The 19,718-nt window shown below is 44.3% G+C and overlaps 1 protein-coding gene and 1 long non-coding RNA gene across 2 annotated transcripts in view; one reads left to right on the top strand and one right to left on the bottom strand.

Annotated features, from left to right (window-relative positions):
• Positions 1 to 5,412, bottom strand: part of LOC126469766 (hepatocyte nuclear factor 6) — a 593,466-nt gene extending 588,054 nt beyond the window's left edge. Inside the window, exons 1-2 of the mRNA XM_050096989.1 lie at positions 4,196 to 5,412; positions 3,670 to 4,075 (exon numbers count right to left, since the gene is read on the bottom strand). Of these exons, the coding sequence (XP_049952946.1) occupies positions 3,670 to 4,075; positions 4,196 to 5,269 (1,480 nt within the window). The 5' untranslated portion in view covers positions 5,270 to 5,412. The remainder of the gene's footprint in view (positions 1 to 3,669; positions 4,076 to 4,195) is intronic.
• Positions 5,413 to 5,978: 566 nt separating this feature from the next.
• The window catches only part of LOC126471537 (uncharacterized), a 279,116-nt gene continuing 265,376 nt past the window's right edge, over positions 5,979 to 19,718 (top strand). Inside the window, exon 1 of the long non-coding RNA XR_007586334.1 lies at positions 5,979 to 6,441. This is a non-coding gene — a long non-coding RNA (uncharacterized LOC126471537). The remainder of the gene's footprint in view (positions 6,442 to 19,718) is intronic.

Below are 19,718 nucleotides of genomic sequence, written 5' to 3'. Positions count from 1 at the left end.
CTTGGAAATTGAGAAGCACGCCCGAAAGTGAAACATGTACACTGTGCACATGACTAGAAAATTCCCATCCAGAGAGTGTCTTTTGTTGTGCCATTTATTCCGATCTTTTTTTCCTTTCACGGGTTGGGGGTGGGAATACGGCTTGTCTTTATTTCTAAGCGGGAATTGTCGTTAGTCTGAGTTTATCTTGAAAGTTTTTACGGGCACAATACGTAGGAGATTGAAGAATGTTCATCCATCTTTACCTTAGAAATCTATTCTGAGCATGATCTCACGTTGTGGCAATGTTTGTTAGAGTTTTTACCATTACCATAAGAAAACCTGTGAACTTTTGTGCTCTTTCTTTTCTTATATTTTATGATGTAAATATACAGACTGAAGCGACGAATGAAGATCTGTTTACCAATTCTCGATGTCCCCATTTAGTTTGACCTGATTTGGTGCCACACACGTGAGCAGTATTCCAGCTATTCTGATAGAAGAAATAGTTTCCCTGTGCGTTACAAATAAAGACATCTAGGCGTGGACATAACTTCGAGAAATGAGATTGAATCCGAACTGAAGAAGAGATTACGGGCGGGAAATGCGTGCTACTTCTCACTGAATAGATTACTTTCATCACGGATATTGCCTAGGAATATAAAGATTAGAATATACAAAACTATTATTCTACCAGTTATGCTGTATGGGTGTGAGACTTGTTCTCTCAATGTGCAAAATGAAAAGCCGTTTCGAGTATTTGAAAACAAAATTTTGAGGAAAATTTTCGGAGCGAAAAGGGATGACATCAGCGGAGAGTGGCGAAAACTGCGTAACGAAGAGGTTCACGATCTCTATTCAAGCCCTGACATAATCAGTAGTATTAAATCACGAAGGCTGCGATGGGCGGGTCACATAGCTCGAATGGACGAGGGCAGGGCAGCGCGCAGAGAACTGGTAGGGCACCTAGAAGGAAAACGTCCTGTGGGGAGACCGAGGCGTAGATGGGAGGACAATGTGAAGGCTGATTTGAGGAGCCTAGGTATTGAAGGTGAATGGAAGGAAATAGCCCAAGACAGGGACAGATGGCGAAAATATGTTGCTACGGTAATGGATGCTCGAGTCCAGTATGGCCAGTGAGTAAGTACGTAAGTTACAAATAAAGTGGGAGTCTTTATTTACGTCTGTGATAGTTCCGCTTGATCTCTCAACTCATTGTCTCGTATTTGTATAACATGATTGAGCCCAGCAGTGATACCTAAACTGTGTTTCTACAATTCCTTAAGTGTACAACTACACACTCATTTACGTTAAGGTCTTTATCTCAAGCTCTGATTTTCTCGTGATCTAAGTGGAAACCAATGCAGTGTTTTTAAACGATAATAATTTTTCTAGAAATGACCATATCACGTTTTTCTCAGGCGAAAGTTACTTCTGTGTAGGCGGGCGAGTTTACATGCAACAGCTGTCAAAACATGGGACTGCGAAGTGAAGCTCTAGATTTGAGATATGCCGGGCTGGGGAGGGAAGCTAAGTGAATGACGGCTTATCGTGTGTGCGGAAGGCGGCGCGTGCGGCGGCGACGGCGGGCCAGCTGTGCGCCATGCGGGCTGCGGCCGAGCGCGCCTGCGCATGCGCAGCTGCCATGCCTCTCCCCCACCACCGCCGCTCTCTCATTTGCATCGGCCCAATGTTGACATGTGCGTCTAACGAATTCGTCTTATTCAAACCATCCCGTTCGTAAGACCTATCGAACATCTAGCGGAATGCGTTCCACGAGTGCCGAGTTCCACGTATAAGCACAGAGCCGGTCTTCACGTTTACTCCGCTCCGTGTGAAACTGGCATTCGTATAGCTTACATTTAATGATACTGGATGCACGTCATGCCATATCCATCCTCAGATGCATGCATGCCCTTTCACAGATATATGTGGAGTACACATCATTTCCATAGTAGTTTCCCTACGGTTTTTTAATGCAACATTATAATCAAGAATTTACAGTGACATTGCTATCGATGATTTACAAAAACTAACGGTATTAAGTTACGTCTAACGACACGAATTTTACCTCCCCCCCCCCCCCCCTCGTCGCATAACTAAGAACTATTCCGTGAAACATTAGCCCCTGTAATTAATAAGAAAAAGACGTGCAGCGGTCAGATTTTGACTGTCGCCTGTGGCTTTATCGTCTCAGTAAATTCTACAGTCTTACTGTTTCATCCCTCAATCATTCGATGCCATTATACTCCTGTAAAAGGCAACAGCATAAATTAAACACAAGGTTAAGAAAACAATTATTCCAAAAAAAACATTGTTACCAGTCGTTTCATCGGCTCCTCTTCAACGAGGCAATACATCTGTGCTGAAATTTTCTTCTTTTGGCAAATGTTTACCAGATTCGTAACAAAATTTTAATTATTACATATGATAATGATTTCATATATTGAAGTAAACGCAACACTGTGAATTTAAAAGGAAATGTCAGAATATGCTAACACAACAGTGATTAGCGGAAGTACAGGGTGGCGCACGAAAAACTGGCCCCGAGTACGGACTGCTCGCCAGTTACGCACGAACTGTTGCCCGCCACGAACAAATACAACAGCATTAGCTTATTTGTCATTCTTTATTATACGATTATTACGTATGTACCTATTTATTGTTGTATCTGCTTGTGGCGGGCAACAGTTCGTGCGTAGCTGGCGATCAGTTTGTACTCGGGGCCGATTATTCGTGCGCCACCCTGTGGTATTCCATGATAGCGAAAGCAAAAACAAGTTAATTTGTATCTTGCTTTTAAAATTATACGTATAAAATTTGTTTAACTGTCAGTATTAGAAAGCAATTAAAGGAAACCATCTATATTTACACAGATATGTCTTTTCATTAAATGTAAAGCAATAGACTGAGAGCTAAGTACTTGCAGAAAAATTAGTAATTTTGCTATAGAAAAATATACGAGACTAACTAATGAAACATAGGTGCAAGACATTATTTTGAACACTAAACAAGTACTGCGGCGATTAATGAACGCCAAAGAATCACTGGAATAGTCATAATGTAATTATTCATTAACTTCCTAGATATCGTACTACGATTTAGAAACTGTGCAAAGGCGTCATATATTTAGAGAAACGCTACATTGTGAATTTAAAAAGAAATGTCACAATATTCTAACACAACAGCGAAATGTAGAAGTAGTATTTCACAGTCAAAGTGACAGTGAGGCATTAAGATTTACTTATTATTTAACAGTTATGACTAATGCTCTGTAAGTCTAGTGCAGACGAGAGCAGTAGAAGTTGAGATGGGTTAATGTCTCGAGCAACCGTCGTTCTGTAACTCAGACGGCGTACAACTCATCGCTAAGAAAACGTAGCGGTTTTCTGAGAAACGGCAAGGCTCGCGCGAGGCCGCAGACACAGGAAGCGGAGTGCGGCTGGCCCGTCGTCACGTGCAGTTTACCCAGTGACGGAGGAAGCGCAAACTCGTGCCGAACGAAAATCGATGCTCTGCGCGGAGAGGGGTGAGCGTCAGGCTCGATAAAACCTGCAGACACGCCCCCTCACGTGCTCGCCACGTGCTCGTCCACCTTGTTTACACACAGTGGCGACGGCACATCAAAACACAAACGATTGTTCGAGACAGCACCACTTAAGAAGCGAGAATGAGAAGTAAAGCACTTACCTGCCAATCTGAGTGCTGACATCCGTTGAAACTCGGGTTCCTGCAGCCATTTCCACATGCGGCGAAATGTCTCTCTGCCAGATTTGAGCTTGGACCAGGGCTTCGGGTTGCGGAGGAGGTCGGACAGCGTGCCCTGTGACCGGCAGAGGACGCGCTGCGCGAAGATGGCTTGCGGGATGCTGTAGCGCTTGAGCTCGGCGCTGATGCGCTGCGCCAGCTCCTTGGTGTTGATCTCCTCGACCTCGCCGGCGGGGGCGGGCGCCAGCGTGACGCCCACGCCGACGCCGACGCCGACGCCGACGCCGACGCCGGGAGGCAGCAGCCCGCCGCCCGACGGCGCGCCCGCCTTCACCTGCTGGGGAGGCGGCGGCGGCGCCTGCTGCGGGGGCGGCTGCGGCTGCTGCTGCTGCGGGGGCGGCGGCTGCTGCTGCGGCGGCGGCTGGGGCTGCTGCTGCGGCGGCTGCTGCTGCGGCTGCTGCTGCTGCGGGGGCGGCTGCTGCGGGGGCGGCTGCGGCGGCTGCACCGCCTGCTGGAAGGCGGGCGGCGACGGCGACGCGACGGCCACGCGGTCGCGCGGCTGCGGCGGCGGCTGCTGCGGGGGCGGCTGCTGCGGCGCCTGCTGCTGCGGGGGCGGCTGCGGCTGCGGCGGCGACTGGTGCGGCGTCATCGTGGCCATCCCGTTCATCGCCGCCGCGGCGCCCACGAAACTCGTCACCATCGGGTTGGGCGGCGAGTGCAACGACGCCGACGGCGGGCTGAGCGTCGCCCGGCCCACCGTGTACGGCGAGTCGTAGCCGCTGGGCGACAGGCTCTTCTGCGGAGACTGCAGCCCGTTCTGGCTGTACGTGCTCTGCGGCGACAGCGGCGAGTGCTGCTGCGGGATGTTGATGGTGCCCAGCCCGTTGTTCGGCGACGAGTAGTGCGGCGGCGGCGACATCCCCATCGTAGACAGCTTGTCGTACGTGTACGGCGAGTTGACACTCATGCCCAAGCCTATATTGGCGAGTCCGTTGTTTTGCATTACTGTAAAAGATCCAGAAACGTTACTCGTGTGACCGTAAGCGAATTTGTCCGACACGGTGGAAATGGGTGGAAGGGGCTGCAGAGGGGTCAGCGTGGCGTAGGAGGAACTGGGGCTGAAACCGGGAGGTGACATCCTGCCGTTGACGGACGTCAGCGTCTGGTACGTCGGCTCCGGCTGCAGAGTGCGGAAATCTGTGGCGTCGATCATGCTTGCGACACTGACTGAAATTCCCGAAGTCGGAGAAAGTTTTCCCGGACTCAGCAGCTCCGAGTCCTGCGAGTCTTCGTGTGGCTGCACTATCACAGAGAGCGTCTCCTGCTTGATGTCGACCGAGTGTTCCGACAAGTCTTCGGACGCAGACGGCAGCTCCTCCTTGATGTGAGTTGATGTAGACTCGCCGAGCGACTCGTGCGAAGTGGTCACCGAGCCAGTCACGGCCTGCCGTGAAATAGTGGGGCTGAGCTCCGCCGGCGACATGCTGAGGCCGGCATGCGTAGACGCAGCTGGCGAATCGACCGAATCTTGCATCGGCTCACCGAGCGACTGCTGATCGGCCATTTCCTCCACGTTTTCCATCGCTCAGCACGCCCCTTCCCCACACGAACGCCACCCTCAGAAACTTCACACTTCACTTTACACAGTAATCGATGCCAGAGCTTTAACACTGTCCCACGGTCGAAGAAATTACCTTCGTAAATGTCCCTTGCACGAAATTTTCACCGACCGACGGACGTCCATATTTGTATGGCGAGTTACTGCGCATGCTACTGCGCAGGAGGGACTGTCGCGGTACGGTGAACGAGGCGGGCGCGCCGCGACGGTCCGACGGCGAGGTGGTGGGCTGCGGCGCGTCGCTCGCTGGCGTACTGCGGCCGGGGCCCCGGGGTTCGCCGCCGCCGCCGTTTTGTTCGGAACCGGTGTCCCGCATCTGCCGCCGAGGGGGAGGCGGCAGGCAGCCGCACGACTGCACCCCCCCTTCACCCGACCGCGCCAGTCCCAGGTGGCGCGGAATGGCGGCGGCGCTGCCGTATGTTGGCACGCACCTATTGTCCCACATTTACCGCCTTCCTCACGCTGACAGCTGCTGCCGGCGCTCCACGCGGCTCCTCGCCGCTTTCCTTACCGAAACGGCGGCCCCTCGCCGCCTCTCCGTGTTTCGAAAACCACTTCTTCGCACCTCTCTGCCGGCCGCCGAGCACATGGTCGGGTGATATTGATTCGGCCACCAAGAAAGGCCGATAATTTTGAAGCCTTAAAATCGATAGCAATTACAGTGTAGCTCAGAGCGGCGTCGGTCCTCTTCACGGAAGGACAACTGTTCGCGATTGTGCTTTTACGTAGGGCGAGTAGCGATCTAGAAGTTACAGAGTGTCGCAAGACGGTTTGTGGTGAGAGTTAACTACTGGCGTGTTCGTGCCTGTTTTGTGTTGCTGCGTGACGCCTGCGGTTTGTGGAAGCGGTATCACGACAGTTCGAGTGTAAAATGCTGTTCGCCTATTTGAAGGATCTTTTCTCGAATTTTAGTTGCAATAGAGTCGTTTGCTTCGCCACGAAAAAGAGTGAGACGTCTAAGCTGAAAATACAATCGTCCACGCGAGCCACGGCATAGCGTATTTTGCGGAATGACCTAGACGGTAGTTTTTATTTCTTTTATCTTTTTTATCGCTTTTAAGATATGCACGTTTGCAATTTCATTTACGCAGAACTCAATAAGAAATAGTCGGTTTCGAAATTTCTCGTTCTTGCAGGTGGGTACCAAAAACTAAAACGGCCGTCTTTGAAGATATTTATATTTTGTCGGTGCATTGCTATTGCTTCTTACTATGAGATACGTAAAGCGTACATTTAACTTTTTTTTAATAAATAAGCGCTTGTTGGTATTTTTCTCATAAGTTCTCTGCGCTTCACAGGTACCAACCTAAAAAAAAAGTTATTGCTGTTCCGTAAATGTAACATCTTTGAACTATTTTTTTGCAAGAAATGCTAAAAATAGAATACTTTCACTTATTAATTCTTAATTTTTATCTCATACGCGGTGCATGTGAGGATGTGATCTACTTTAATGAAAAGGAAAAGATTTTTCTTGGAAAAAACAGAAGCAGACGAATATACGCGACAAATTATTAACAATAATAGCTTTCAACATCTGGATTCTTCATTTTCAGGCACCTACCTAAAAACATAATGTCAAAATAATGTACACTGAGCATAACGGTCGTAATTTATTTATTCTACTAATGAATGTTTAATAATGTTTACCACCACAGAAATCTTAAATAATTGGCTGTGGTGGACCATTCGTTCTGTACGAGGGTAAGGAAACTGAATACAATCGAAGTCTACACGAATGTTAAGAATATAGTCAGTTTTATTGTCGAGTTGACAAGTTGTGTATGATGATAACAGTATTAATTTGTGTTTCCTTTCAATACATGAATCCTTTTCTATAAATTTTTAAGATACCCTTTGTCACAGAGGCATCACATATCATAAAACACGTTTATGCCTACCCATAAAAATTTCATAACGAAAATAACCCTTACATTGAGTAAGATAAAATTTTTATGCTCTTACTCCGAACAGCAGTAAAACTTTGCGTCAATTTACTACATGGGAAGTAATGAATGGACTACGGGGTGTTTATGACATTTAAATATACTTATATACGTACATGTAGAAATATTTTGAGCGTTTCAACTTGAGGAGTGCTATTTCATGGGATTATTTTTCCACACTTATTCCAAACACTGCCATAGTATTGTGAAGGGATCTATCTGAAGTGATCACACTGTGAGATGGTCAGTAGCAAGTAGATGAAATCTTGACGTAGAAGATTTTGTAATATATGACTACGTTCTCCTTGAGAGATATGATTTAGTTTATTACCTCCGTTTTCCAATGCTTTCTTCTAAACTCATTAATGTACATCATCTTGAGGCCTTGAGGATGACAACTGTACTGCTCTGCATAGTGGGTTAATTTATTGTTTGCAGCAAATGTATGAGATAAGAAACATTGTTATAATAACTTACGGCAGTACAATTGCTCCTTCAGATTACGAAACACACACACACACACACACACACACACACACACACACCGCTTAATTATAGAAAGCACTGTTAAGTGCATAGATTTTAGACAACAGTTATTATAGTAAATAGTATATGTTTCAGAAAATAAAAAAAGTAGACGAAATTTTTACAAGTTGGCACAGGCTGGCAAATATAAGAGACAAAGACAAGCGAGTAACCGTTTGTAATTAGAGTGAGTATAGGTTTAGTACAGTACCGCGCATGTACTGGCAGCAGTTGGCTGCCGTTGCATGCTTCATTTACAGCACTGTAATCACACGCGTTGTCGTGGGTTTCTGATGTATTCTGGGTAGTGTTGCCACATTACAGACAATTCAGCTCAGGTGATTTTACAAGGTAGGCTGTATTAGCCGTTAAGTTGGAATTTTCCGTGCTGCATATATGGCCTCAGTATTCAGTTACGTACGTTTTGTCGCGAGGCAATGTTTTATGTTACTCAGTGCCGATTTCGTTCATTAATTTCGATCATTCTTCTGATCACAATTAGCGCTTATGTGTGGATAACGTACTTCCAGTTTTCATTACGTAAACACGCCAAGTTCTATTAACTCTTTCGGGCAGTCAACTGCGTTATAAGTTTTTGTTTTTTTAGTTTCTACAAGAAGCGTCACTGACAAGCTAGCCACCGATGTGGCTTCGCATCAGACTGGTATCCACACGAAACATATTCATTATATCTTTTCCAAAAGCAGTTTATCATTTTCTTCTACATTCAACATCTTCAATAATACTAATAAAATTTGTTGGTATCCCTCCAGAGATTTCCATTTGAACGGTTATGTTTTACAATAGGAAGAAAAACTTATATGGGAATATTATGAACTGATTTGCCAATATTCAACGATTTGCAGCCTCGGCAGAAAGTAAATGAAATACATTGCCGATAGTTGTGGCCGAACGGTTGTAGGCGCTTCAGTCCGGAACCGCGCGACTCTTACGGTCGCAGGTTCGAATCCTGCCTCGGGCACGGATGTGTGTCATGTCCTTAGGTTAGTTAGGTTTAAGTAGTTCTACGTTCTAGGGGACTGATGACCTCAGATGTTAAGTCCCATAGTGCTCAGAGCCATTTGAACCATTTCTGAAATACATTGCAACTGGTCTTGTAAGACTAGAAGAGTTTACAATGGTTTTGTACGCTCTTTAGTATATTTATTACTTGATTTCATTAATTGTAGAACAAGTTACATAGAAAAACGGTGTAGCACACAGCAGGGCGTTAAGTAATCTACTACTGTACACATTTCTGTAGTTTAAGTATGTTCTAATCCGTTGCTACTCCACAGAGTCATACGACAGTCAAGCAGTTCAGCGACTATTTAAGAATAGTAACGGCACACTGGAGCTGTTCTAATTTTGTGTACAACATTTTATCTCATTTACTACAGGGAAACTGTTTATCCCCAAGTGGAATCACACAAATTTTAATTTATTTGGAAATACGACAATCATAATTTTGACGTTGCCTTTTCACTCTTCCCTTTTGATCTGGTTACGTGGAGAACAGATGTCGATTCGTGTATATAATTGCATTTGATGTTTCTATCTGTCGTAATAATGTTATCATTATATTCAAATGGCTCTGAGCACTATGCGGCTTAACATCTTAGGTCATCAGTCCCCTAGAACTTAGAACTACTTAAATCTAACTAACCTAAGGACATCACACACATCCATGTCCGAGGCAGGATTCGAACCAGCGACCGTAGCAGTCCCGCGGTTCCGGACTGCAGCGCCTAGAACCGCACGGCCACCGCGGCTGGCATCATTATATTTTTACGGTACTTTACATATACAGTTTATTTCGGAACTACGTCTCTCTTCAAAGTTGCCATTTATCACAAATTTTTCGCAGGCAATAGCCAATTAATTTTTCCTTAATTAAAGAGTTGGTATCTGATAAAAAGGGCAGCTATATGGCCATTGTACTGCTCTATGTTGCTTCACAGTCCAAACAATTCGTGTCCTCATCGTAGCTCTTAGACTGCGCCGACGCACATTTAATTTTCGGTCGAATTTCTGTGCGGATTTCGCAGGGAAATTGAAATTAGCTGCGAACAAATAAAACAATACACATGAAAGACAGCGGCTGTTTGTGGATAAATCACATCGGGTAAGACTTGAGCAAATTTTAATGATGTTGCAAACACTTTTATCTTTTACGAAGTTTTCAATGAAACTAAGCAAAAGACGGTTCTGTCAACATGTCTCACCACAAGGTCTGAAATAGTTCAAAAAAATGGTTCAAATGGCTTTGAGCACTATGGGACTCAACATCTGAGGTCATCAGTCCCCTAGAACTTAGAACTACTTAAATCTAACTAACCTAAGGACAGCACACACATCCATGCCCGAGGCAGGTTTCGAACCTGCGACCGTAGTGGTCACGCGGTTCCGGACTGAAGTGCCTAGAACCGCACGGCCACCGCGGCCGACTCTGAAACAGTTTCATGGCAAGCAGACTAAGCCCGATTTTCACAGCCAACATTCAGTGTCACTCGGCCTAGCAACAGGCAGTTCGAATCCTTACATACACCTGAATTTGGACGCCAAGGGAAGGAGAGGTCGTATTGTACAGTTCTACTCATTAATTTCCGTGGAGCGGCCTTTGTGTTAAGATCCAGTCGCCTCTACAACGACACACGAAGTGAAAGGCTAAAATTATGATGTAGCTATCCGTCTGTTCGGTGCTTTTAAAGCTGAATGTGCTATTTGCCAGCAGTGAGTTCCACTCCCTATTTTCCTTTCGTTTCTCCATACGTGCAAAACAAGTGAAACGAAAAACAAAACTCAATATTCACGCTCTATAGTCATCGTACACGCTATAATCCAGCGATACAAGTAGTTCTGGCCAAGGCACCGATGCCATTAAAATTATGCCAAGTTTCATGACGTAGAAATTTTGTATTGTTATCATCTCTTGCTGAATATCATAACTTTGTAATTTAAGGCCATGGCATTTATGTCATATTTCTTCTCTCTCTACTCCCTCCCCCTCCCCCGTCCCCCCTCTCTCTCCCTGTTGACCTTTATGATGGCAGTATGAAACTAGTGAAGGGTAACTATTGCCCAAAGTCGTAAACAGATCCTGACCATTTTACTTTCAATATTGGGATAATAGTCAGCCTTGTGTAGCGTAATTTTTATCCAAGTAATGAATATCAGCGACATAGTTTAAGCTGTAAAATGATGCTACATGAAACAAACTAATGCCGGTATTTTGTGCTGCCGGCCGGAGTGGCCGAGCGAATCTAGGCGCTACAGTCTGGAATTGCGCGACCGCTACGGTCGCAGGTTCGAATCCTGCCTCGGGCATGGATGTGTGTGATGTCCTTAGGTTAGTTATAAGTTCTAGGGGACTGATGACCTAAGAAGTTAAGTCCCATAGTGCTCAGAGCTATTTGAACCATTTTTTATTTTGAGCGAAATTTGTTTGTAATTGATCGTCTGCTGTTTGATGTGACTTGTAGCTGTGTAGGTGTCTTGCCTGACTAACCATTTTACACAAATGAAAGGTTTTCTTGCATCCACCAGTTGTAAGGTTACCGGTAAGTTTTGCGCTGTATATGCTTTAGTTGTTCCTGTGGCATACTAAACTGTGCGATATCACATGAGCGAAACAAGACATAACAGTTGCTCAGCAGACATAAAAAAAACTAGCGAGAAGTCATCATAATCTGTTCGAAGGCCAATTGCCCCCAAACGGTGTCCACAAACGAGCCATATATTGCAATCCACAATTATCACAACAAGATTCGCATATGAAGAGAAAGCGGGTAGCGCCAGGGGGCGAGTGTTTTCTGCAGCATCACAAAGGTCCCGTGGGATGGGGATCAAGGAGTGATGCTGGTAATCGCTTCTCTAGGTACTGTTGAACAGGGCAGTAACGATACACCCATAAATCTATCGCAGAATGTTTTGCAGCGACACAATATTTTGCTTCCTTCTCATACTCAGCAGCACTCTTTCCTACCACTATATTATATCGTCCTTTTTGATCTTTTCTGAATTATAAATTACGTCTTTCACGTTTCACAGGATGAGGAGCCTCCGTAGTCTACATTCGGTAGTATTTTAAACTTCCCATTTTACGGAATACACAGCCTTTCTGGTGATAGCTGAAAGTTATTCGCCCAAAGATCTGAACTATAGGAGTAATAAAGAAATAAAGAGATAAGATACGAGAAATCAGGGCTCATACGGATGCATACAGACAGTCGTTTATCCCTTTCTCTATTTGCGAGTGGAACAGCAAAGTAATGATAAATAGTGATTCAGAGTACCATCCGAGTACGGTGACTTGCAGAGTATCTATGTAGATGTAGATATAAATGAAATGTTACGGTATTCTTTAAAAATCTAAGATAAAAACCTAAGATAGACAGCTACCCGATATTGTTTTATGCTTCACTTCACCACAAAGCGTTTTGTTAGACGGGCGAAGGCCGAAAAAGGGCTGACAGCGAAATAATACATAAAATTTCGTAGCTGCAATTGTTTTTGTTTTGATTGATTGAATACGAAATCTCAGTACTTAAATAACGTAATTATGGATGAAACAATGTTATGGTTTCCTGTCCAGTCGACATGATGTAATTAGGAACGGAGCACAGAGTCAGCTGCATGACTCATAGTCAGAAAACCGGGCGCGGACTTGAATGAAGCATGCCCACGTCAGCACAGCTTCAAATGTACTCTGGATGGTCGGCTGGTGATTTCAAAATGTTCTTCTCGAAAGCGAGTACAGTCACTTGTGACCTGAATCAGCAGACTGCAACAGTTTCAAATTTTGTTCTAAATGCGATGTACTCATCTATAACTCAAGTCTTGCCGTTATTTAGAATCTTGTTTTACGTCACGTCATTGATGTCAACTGTTGATACGAATTTCGTAGAAACCGTTATATTCATTTCTATCGTCCAGCATTTATTTTAACAACTCTCGCATGTGAAACATAATTATACATTCATTTGCACATACAAGCTATTGTACCATGTATCTCTATTCTCGATTCGGACGTTTACAATTACTAGCACACAATGTGATAGTAATTATAGTTCCAGAAACTCTTTGTAACGAGGAGCGTATAGAATTTTGTAAATACAATCTGAACATCAACAGTTTTCAGGCGCCTTGCTTACTTCACAGTTGCTTATTGAAACGAAATGCCTGCAAAAATTTTTGTTATGAAAGAAAAGGAAATATGCCTGACTCCAATATATCGCAGTCTTAGCTAGTGAGCCCCTCTATTGGTCTGAGGAGAACTGGTTCCATGGTAAATCTGGGAATTGTATCGTGCAGTAGGTAGACGGGTGGTATCATTATGAAGATTAATCACTTGTGGTGCATTCCAACGTTTCGAAAAAGATACCATTACTATACTGTTGCAGGCGCTTTTTCAGTGTAACACGACACGTCTCTCTAGCAGTCTCCACGTCGAGGAGACATCAAGCTCTCACGTCCTTTATTTAACGACGTGCGTCACTGCAATGAGCAGTTAGTTTGGTTGGCTGATTGGTTGCCTAGGGGCAGGGGACCAGACAGCGAGGTCATCGGTCTCATCGGATTAGGGAAAAATGGGGAACGAAGTCGCCCGTGACCTTCCATGGAACCATCCCGGCATTTGCCTGGAGCGATTTAGAGAAATCACGGAAAACCTAAATCAGGATGGCGGAACGCGAGTTTTAACTGTTGTCTTCCGAATGCGAGTCCAGTGTGCTAACCACTGCACCACCTCGCTCGGTCAGTCAGTTTGACTTCAGCTAAACGAAGTACAACTGGGAGTCGGTTTTCCCAGGGAAATAAATTTTTTGTGTTTAAATTTGCTTGCCGGCCGGAGTGGCCGAGCGGTTAAAGGCGCTACGGTCTGGAACCGCACGACCGCTACGGTCGCAAGTTCGAATCCTGCCTCGGGCATGGATGTGTGTGATGTCCTTAGGTTATTTAGGTTTAAGTAGTTCTAAGTTCTAGGGGACTTATGGGCACAGCAGTTGAGTCCCATAGTGCTCAGAGCCATTTGAACCATTAAATTTGCTTAGTCAATCTCCAGCAATATGTTTTGGGAAGGAACCCAGTTTTACTTGATTCTCCAAAATAATGTGACAGAAAAAAAAAGTGTGTGGAATTTTATGGGACTTAACTGCTAAGGTCATCAGTCCCTAAGCTTACACACTACTTAACCTAAATTATCCTAAGGACGAACCCACACACCCATGCCAGAGGGAGGACTCGAGCCTCCGCCGTGACCAGCCGCACAGTCCATGACTGCAGCGCCTCAAACCGCTCGACTAATCCCGCGCGGCTATTGTGACAGATATTGTGTAATTTTTGTTACTGTGATTTTAGAGTTCCATTGTCGTTATTGAGCGTAAATTAATTCCACGTGTAGTGGGATCAGCTATCGCACATTGTTTATCTCTCTCTACCAACGTCTTCTGCACATTCACCTCGCTAAAATGTAATAGAAGTTGTTCGAAAATTAATGTTGTAATTGATTTCAAAATTAGTGCTGTGAACGCATGTACAATGAGTTACAAGGGCAACCGTCAGTCTAGATTCTGCAAATGGCTGAACACGCACCCCTTCGCACAGTGTCCCTGCGTCCAACGGTACTCCTGATCATGATACTGATGCCACACCTACGCTTATTATCGAAAGTACGATCGTAGGGGTATAAAGCGAAATTTTTGACCAGCTTGAGGATGCCTTAGTAGGGAGAACGCAGCATGTCATCACAGATGGAAAGTCATAGACAAATGCAAAAGTTACTTCGGGTGTACCTCAGGGAAGTTTATCGGGACCCTTGCTGTTAATGTTGTATATTAATGACCTTGAAGAAAATGTTAACAATAACCTCAGATTTTTCGCAGACGAGCAGTTATCCATAATGAATTACTGTCCGAAAAATTTTTCACGAATAGTGTATTGGGTCCTGACAAGATTTAAAAGTGCTGCAAAGATTTACAACATGCTTTAAATGTTCAGAAATATAAAATTGGGCACTTCACAAAACGGGTAAATGTAGTATCCTACAACTGCAATATCAACGAGTCACAGCTGGAATCGGACCCCTCATACAAATACTTGAATGTGGAGCGATCACATTCGCCCAATCGTAGAGAAAGCATTTGTCAGACTTGAGTTCATTGGTAGAATACTAGGGAAATGCAGTCATTCTACAAAAGGAGATTGCTTTCGAAATACACGGGCGATCCAAACTAGAATATAGCTTACGTGGGTTGGACCAGTACCGAATAGTGTGATTCACATAGTCAAATGCCTTAGATAGGACGCAGAAAATAGAAACCAGCGCTATTTTATTATTTAATGCTTGTATACAGAAAACGGCAGCACGAATGGTCGGAAGTTTGTTTGTCTCATGGGAAAGTGTCACGGAGATGCTAAAGAAAGTGAAATGGCAGACAGATAAGGGTAGACACAAACTATCCCGAGAAAGCTCACTTACATTGTTTCAAGAACTAATTTTAAACTATAAATCTGGGATCATACTACAACTGCTTACGTATTGCTCCCGTAGGGATAGTGAGGACAAGATGCGATTAATAACAGCGCCCGCAGGGCCGTTTGAACATTCCTTCCGTGCACCAGATGTGAACGGAACGGGACAAAACCTTAATAAGTGGTATAGTAGGAAGTATCCTCTTCCATGCGCTTCACAGCGGAGTATGGACGTAGGTGTAGACGCAGATGATGATGATGGCAGTGGTGGTAGTGGTGGTAGCAATGGTGGTGGAGTGTTATCTACTTATCCAGAACTTTGCTGTATTCAACATTTATGTGATGTAGCTTTATGTACGAGATTCCTTTGCTGTTACTGTATACAAAGAAGCAATGTTCTGCAATTTTGTAAGCGTAGACAGATAAAACCAAACTCCGCGCTTCCTTCTTCAATGCAGAAACCTGTTATGTCTCTAATAATTTGTGTTATTAGACATTATTGTAGAACACAAAAAGTAAGAGTTTGATACACAGGGGGAATTGATATGTTTTAGTACATAAGGTAATTCAGGAAGACGCAGGGACCGTATAAAAATTCTGTTGCTTCCCTTGCGGATATACTATCTTCCATTCTGTGGGGTAGAATTTTTATACACAGTACACACAAACAAAGAATAGAACTAATGGGATTACATTCAATGTATAAATAATGAGAGTTACATAATGTTTTAATTAATTTATTTTTACTAATTTTCATAGGTGGTACTTTTGGAAATACATTAAGTGAGTAGCATGTGCCTTTTTGAGACGAAGATGTTCTGAATAGTCACACTTATGTCTTGCTGGATCACAAGCTTAACGTAAGCTACGATCTTCGATAAGTTTATCATTGCCCCTTGTGTTGATTTACGCTTACATGAATAGCGTTGTGTATGGGATGTTTGGAAACAATAAATTTCTAGTATCATGGAAACCACTGTACTGCTACGTAGTTAATATAACTTTATTTGATGGTTACTACCGTTTCCTCACATTCGCTCCTAGCTATTGCTAACTTAGGCACCCGAACACTAGTCTGAATCGCAGCTCATCTTACGTGCAAGTGTAGTTTTGCATAACTTGGTTACGTAGCTCTGTGGTGAGCATGGCTGGTTGCATGTTGAGCGGCATGCGAGCGACAAATTCAGCTGGTAGCCGAAGTGCAGCAACTATATTATTACAAATAAATAAAATGTTCCCGGCTATTATGCGGTGGTCGGATGGATTACACATTTAAACCCAACGTTTCGTCCCCATCTGCGGAGGACATTTTCAAGGGGGATGGTAGCTTCTTTGAGTGTCCGTTTCACACCCTGGTTCGCTACTGACTGCAGCAAAATTCCGTTTACGTGTGCATCTGCGCAGTGGTGTGACGTCACATGTTTTCAGTACCCGAGCGCAATTGGTCGTTGTCGGTTACCGTCGTCCTCTGTTGCTATCACCCCATGGTGGAAGACTGGTACACATCATCTTCAGCACCGCGATCCAAATGTCATTTAATTTCACGCCTTCCTCTTTCCTTCTGAAATTTCTGGAGTGTTTTACAATCTCTATGGCCTCTTTGTATAGCCTTTCATGGTTTCCCCTAGTGGCTGCCAATACTTGAGTCCTATCAAAATGAATCTGGTGGGCTCCTGGCTGCAAAGCGTAATCTGCAGCAGCTGATCTGTCAGTCTCCCCCCGTCTGCAACTGCCCTCGTGCTCTTCCACTCGTTTTTTACCGTTCTTTCTGCAGTACCCACAAATACACGGAATCCTATAATTTCTTGCTTTTTCCAGAGATTTGTGAGCATCATTGGACAAATTTTAGGTGATCTTGTGTCTTCCACGTGAGTCTGTAGATTACAGAAATGCTGCGTTTTTTTTGTTTTTCTTTTTAAGGTTTTTGCTATGCGGTCAGTGACGTCCTTAATGAAAGACAGAAAGACTTTCAATTTCACAGGCGCTTCTGCATCGCTATGATTTCTGCGTGGTAGTCTTAATTCTCAGACTAATAACCATTATTGAACAATGCATTGGTGAGATGTTTTAATTCTGCGTCAAGCACCTCTGGTTCGCAGATGTTCCTTGCTTCATCCGCTAACTTTTTATGATGCCTCGCTTTTGTTGTGGTTAGTGGTTCGAATGCTGGTGTAAGTAACGGTGTGTGTGTGGGTTTCCGGTAAACTGTACGGCCTAAGCTACCATCTTCTTTCTTGAAAACTAGCAAATCAAGAAAATCTAACTTTCCGCCTGCCTGCTGCTCTTTCAGGAAAGAAGATGGTAGCTCAGGCCACACAGCTTACCGAAAATACACGATTACAGACCGTTACCTGCAACTGAATTCGAAACGTCACACACAACAAATGCGTGGCACCATAAAAACGTTGACGCATAGGCAAGGAATACCTGCGAACTAGAGGTGCTCGACGTGGAATTAAAACATCTCATCAATGCATTGCTCAGGAATAGTTATTCGTCTGTTGATATAAAAAGAGCATTAAGACCACCACGAAGAAATCATAGGGATGCATAAGCGCCTGTGAAGTCGAACGTTTTCCTGCGTTTCATTAAGGATGTCACTGACCACACAGGAAAGAACCTGAAAAAATGAAACATCGCGGTGGTCTATAAACCCACCCGAAGATACACGATCACCTAAAATTGGCGAAGCGTGTTCGCAAATTGCTGGAAAAAGCAGAAATTTGTAATATTTCATGTAGTTGTGGGGAGATGCAAGTGAATACTACAAAAAAAGGTCATAAAACGATTAGTAAAGCCGAAGGGCAAGGAGACTGACAGATCGGCTGTCGGAACACGCTTTGCAGTCAGGAGACAACCAAATTCATTTTGATAGACTCAAGTACTAGCAGCCACAAGGGGATACCATGAAAGGCTATACAGAGAGGCCATAGAGACTGTAAACAACCCAGGAACTTCAGTAGGAAGGTGGAAGGCGTGAAATTCAACGACATTTAGATCCCGGTGCTGAAGATGATGTATACCATTGTCCGGAATATTTTATTAACTGTTACATTTTCACCCGTGAAAGTTTACGTTTTACAACTATATTACTATGCATAAAGCCGTTCACCGACAAGAGACACATTGAAATGCGTTTTCGAAAGCTGAAGTTTACACACTCGGCAGTACCAGATTAGTTGCCTACAACATACTCTTTCGCAGTGGTGACGAGAGCGTCGGGTTGTGGCTTGAAGCCCACGAGAATCCTAAAGCACTGTGAGAGAGCATTCCGATCCACGACCATCCAGCCACTGACCACAATTCACAGAGATTCTTCAGTGCTAGGCGCGCACATCTCTATTGCCCAATAGGATCGAAGTCAGGTGGCCAAAGGTGAGGGAAAGGGGAGAGTGTTCCTCAAACTTTCATGACACTGTTCAGGATCGATGGGGCGCTTCATTGTCTTGCTGAAGGTGCAGGTCACGCGTGGGGTGTTGTAAGCGAAAAAAGAGATGTACCTCAACAGACAGGATGCTCCACATTTATGTCTACATCTACATATACATCTACTTACATACCACGCAAGCCGCTATGCAGGGAATAGTAGAAAGCACTTTATCAGTTCCTTTTCTGTTTAACTCGCAAACGGAGAGAGCAAAATGGTTGCCTGTATGTCTGTCCGAAGTTCTAATCTTCTCTTCTCTTACCACTGCGGCGAGATGTGCGTAGTAGGAAACAGAATACAAAGTTTGTTCAAAAAGTAATTGCAAATTTGTAATTACGCGTGTTGTATTGTTACGGTCCACACGATTATTTCGTTGTTATGTTGATAAACATGTATGAAAAGTATCAGATATATCTGCTGTCGGATGACAAAAAGGTTTCATGCGTTTTTGCAGTATCATCGATTATTTATTGTGTATAAAATAAGAGAATCTGTTTTAAATTTTACTATAAGAACGGAAAAAAAGTACAGCGAAATTTTATAAGTGTTACGGGGGAGGAGGAGATCATTGTTTAACGTCCCGTCGACAACGAGGTCATTAGAGACGGAGCACAAGCTCGGGTTAGGGAAAGATGGGGAAGGAAATCGGCCGTGCCCTTTCTAAGGAACCATCCAGGCATTTGCCTGAAGCGATTTAGGGAAATCACGGAAAACCTAAATCAGGACGGCCGGACGCGGGATTGAACCGTCGTCCTCCCGAATGCGAGTACAGTGTGCTAACCACTGCGATAAGTGTTAAGTATTGCTTTTGGTGATTCTGTTTTGATTAAAACAAGGGTTTACGAGTAGTATAAGCGTTTCGAAGATAGTCATGAAGGCGTTGATGCTAACGAGCGCCTTTCGAGCCCCAGCACAACATCAACCGATAAAATCGTGGAAAGAGTGAAATAAATTGTAATGAACGATTGCCGAATCACGATCAGTAATGTCCGTGATGATGTTGGAATACCAGCTGGCTCATGTCATGAATTTCTTTCGTATTTTGCGG

This window comes from Schistocerca serialis, chromosome 3 (genome assembly GCF_023864345.2).
Source record: "Schistocerca serialis cubense isolate TAMUIC-IGC-003099 chromosome 3, iqSchSeri2.2, whole genome shotgun sequence".
NCBI classification, from domain to species: Eukaryota; Metazoa; Arthropoda; class Insecta; order Orthoptera; family Acrididae; genus Schistocerca; species Schistocerca serialis.
Note: the sequence above shows the minus strand (reverse complement) of the source record. Positions and strands in the feature narration are given on the sequence as shown.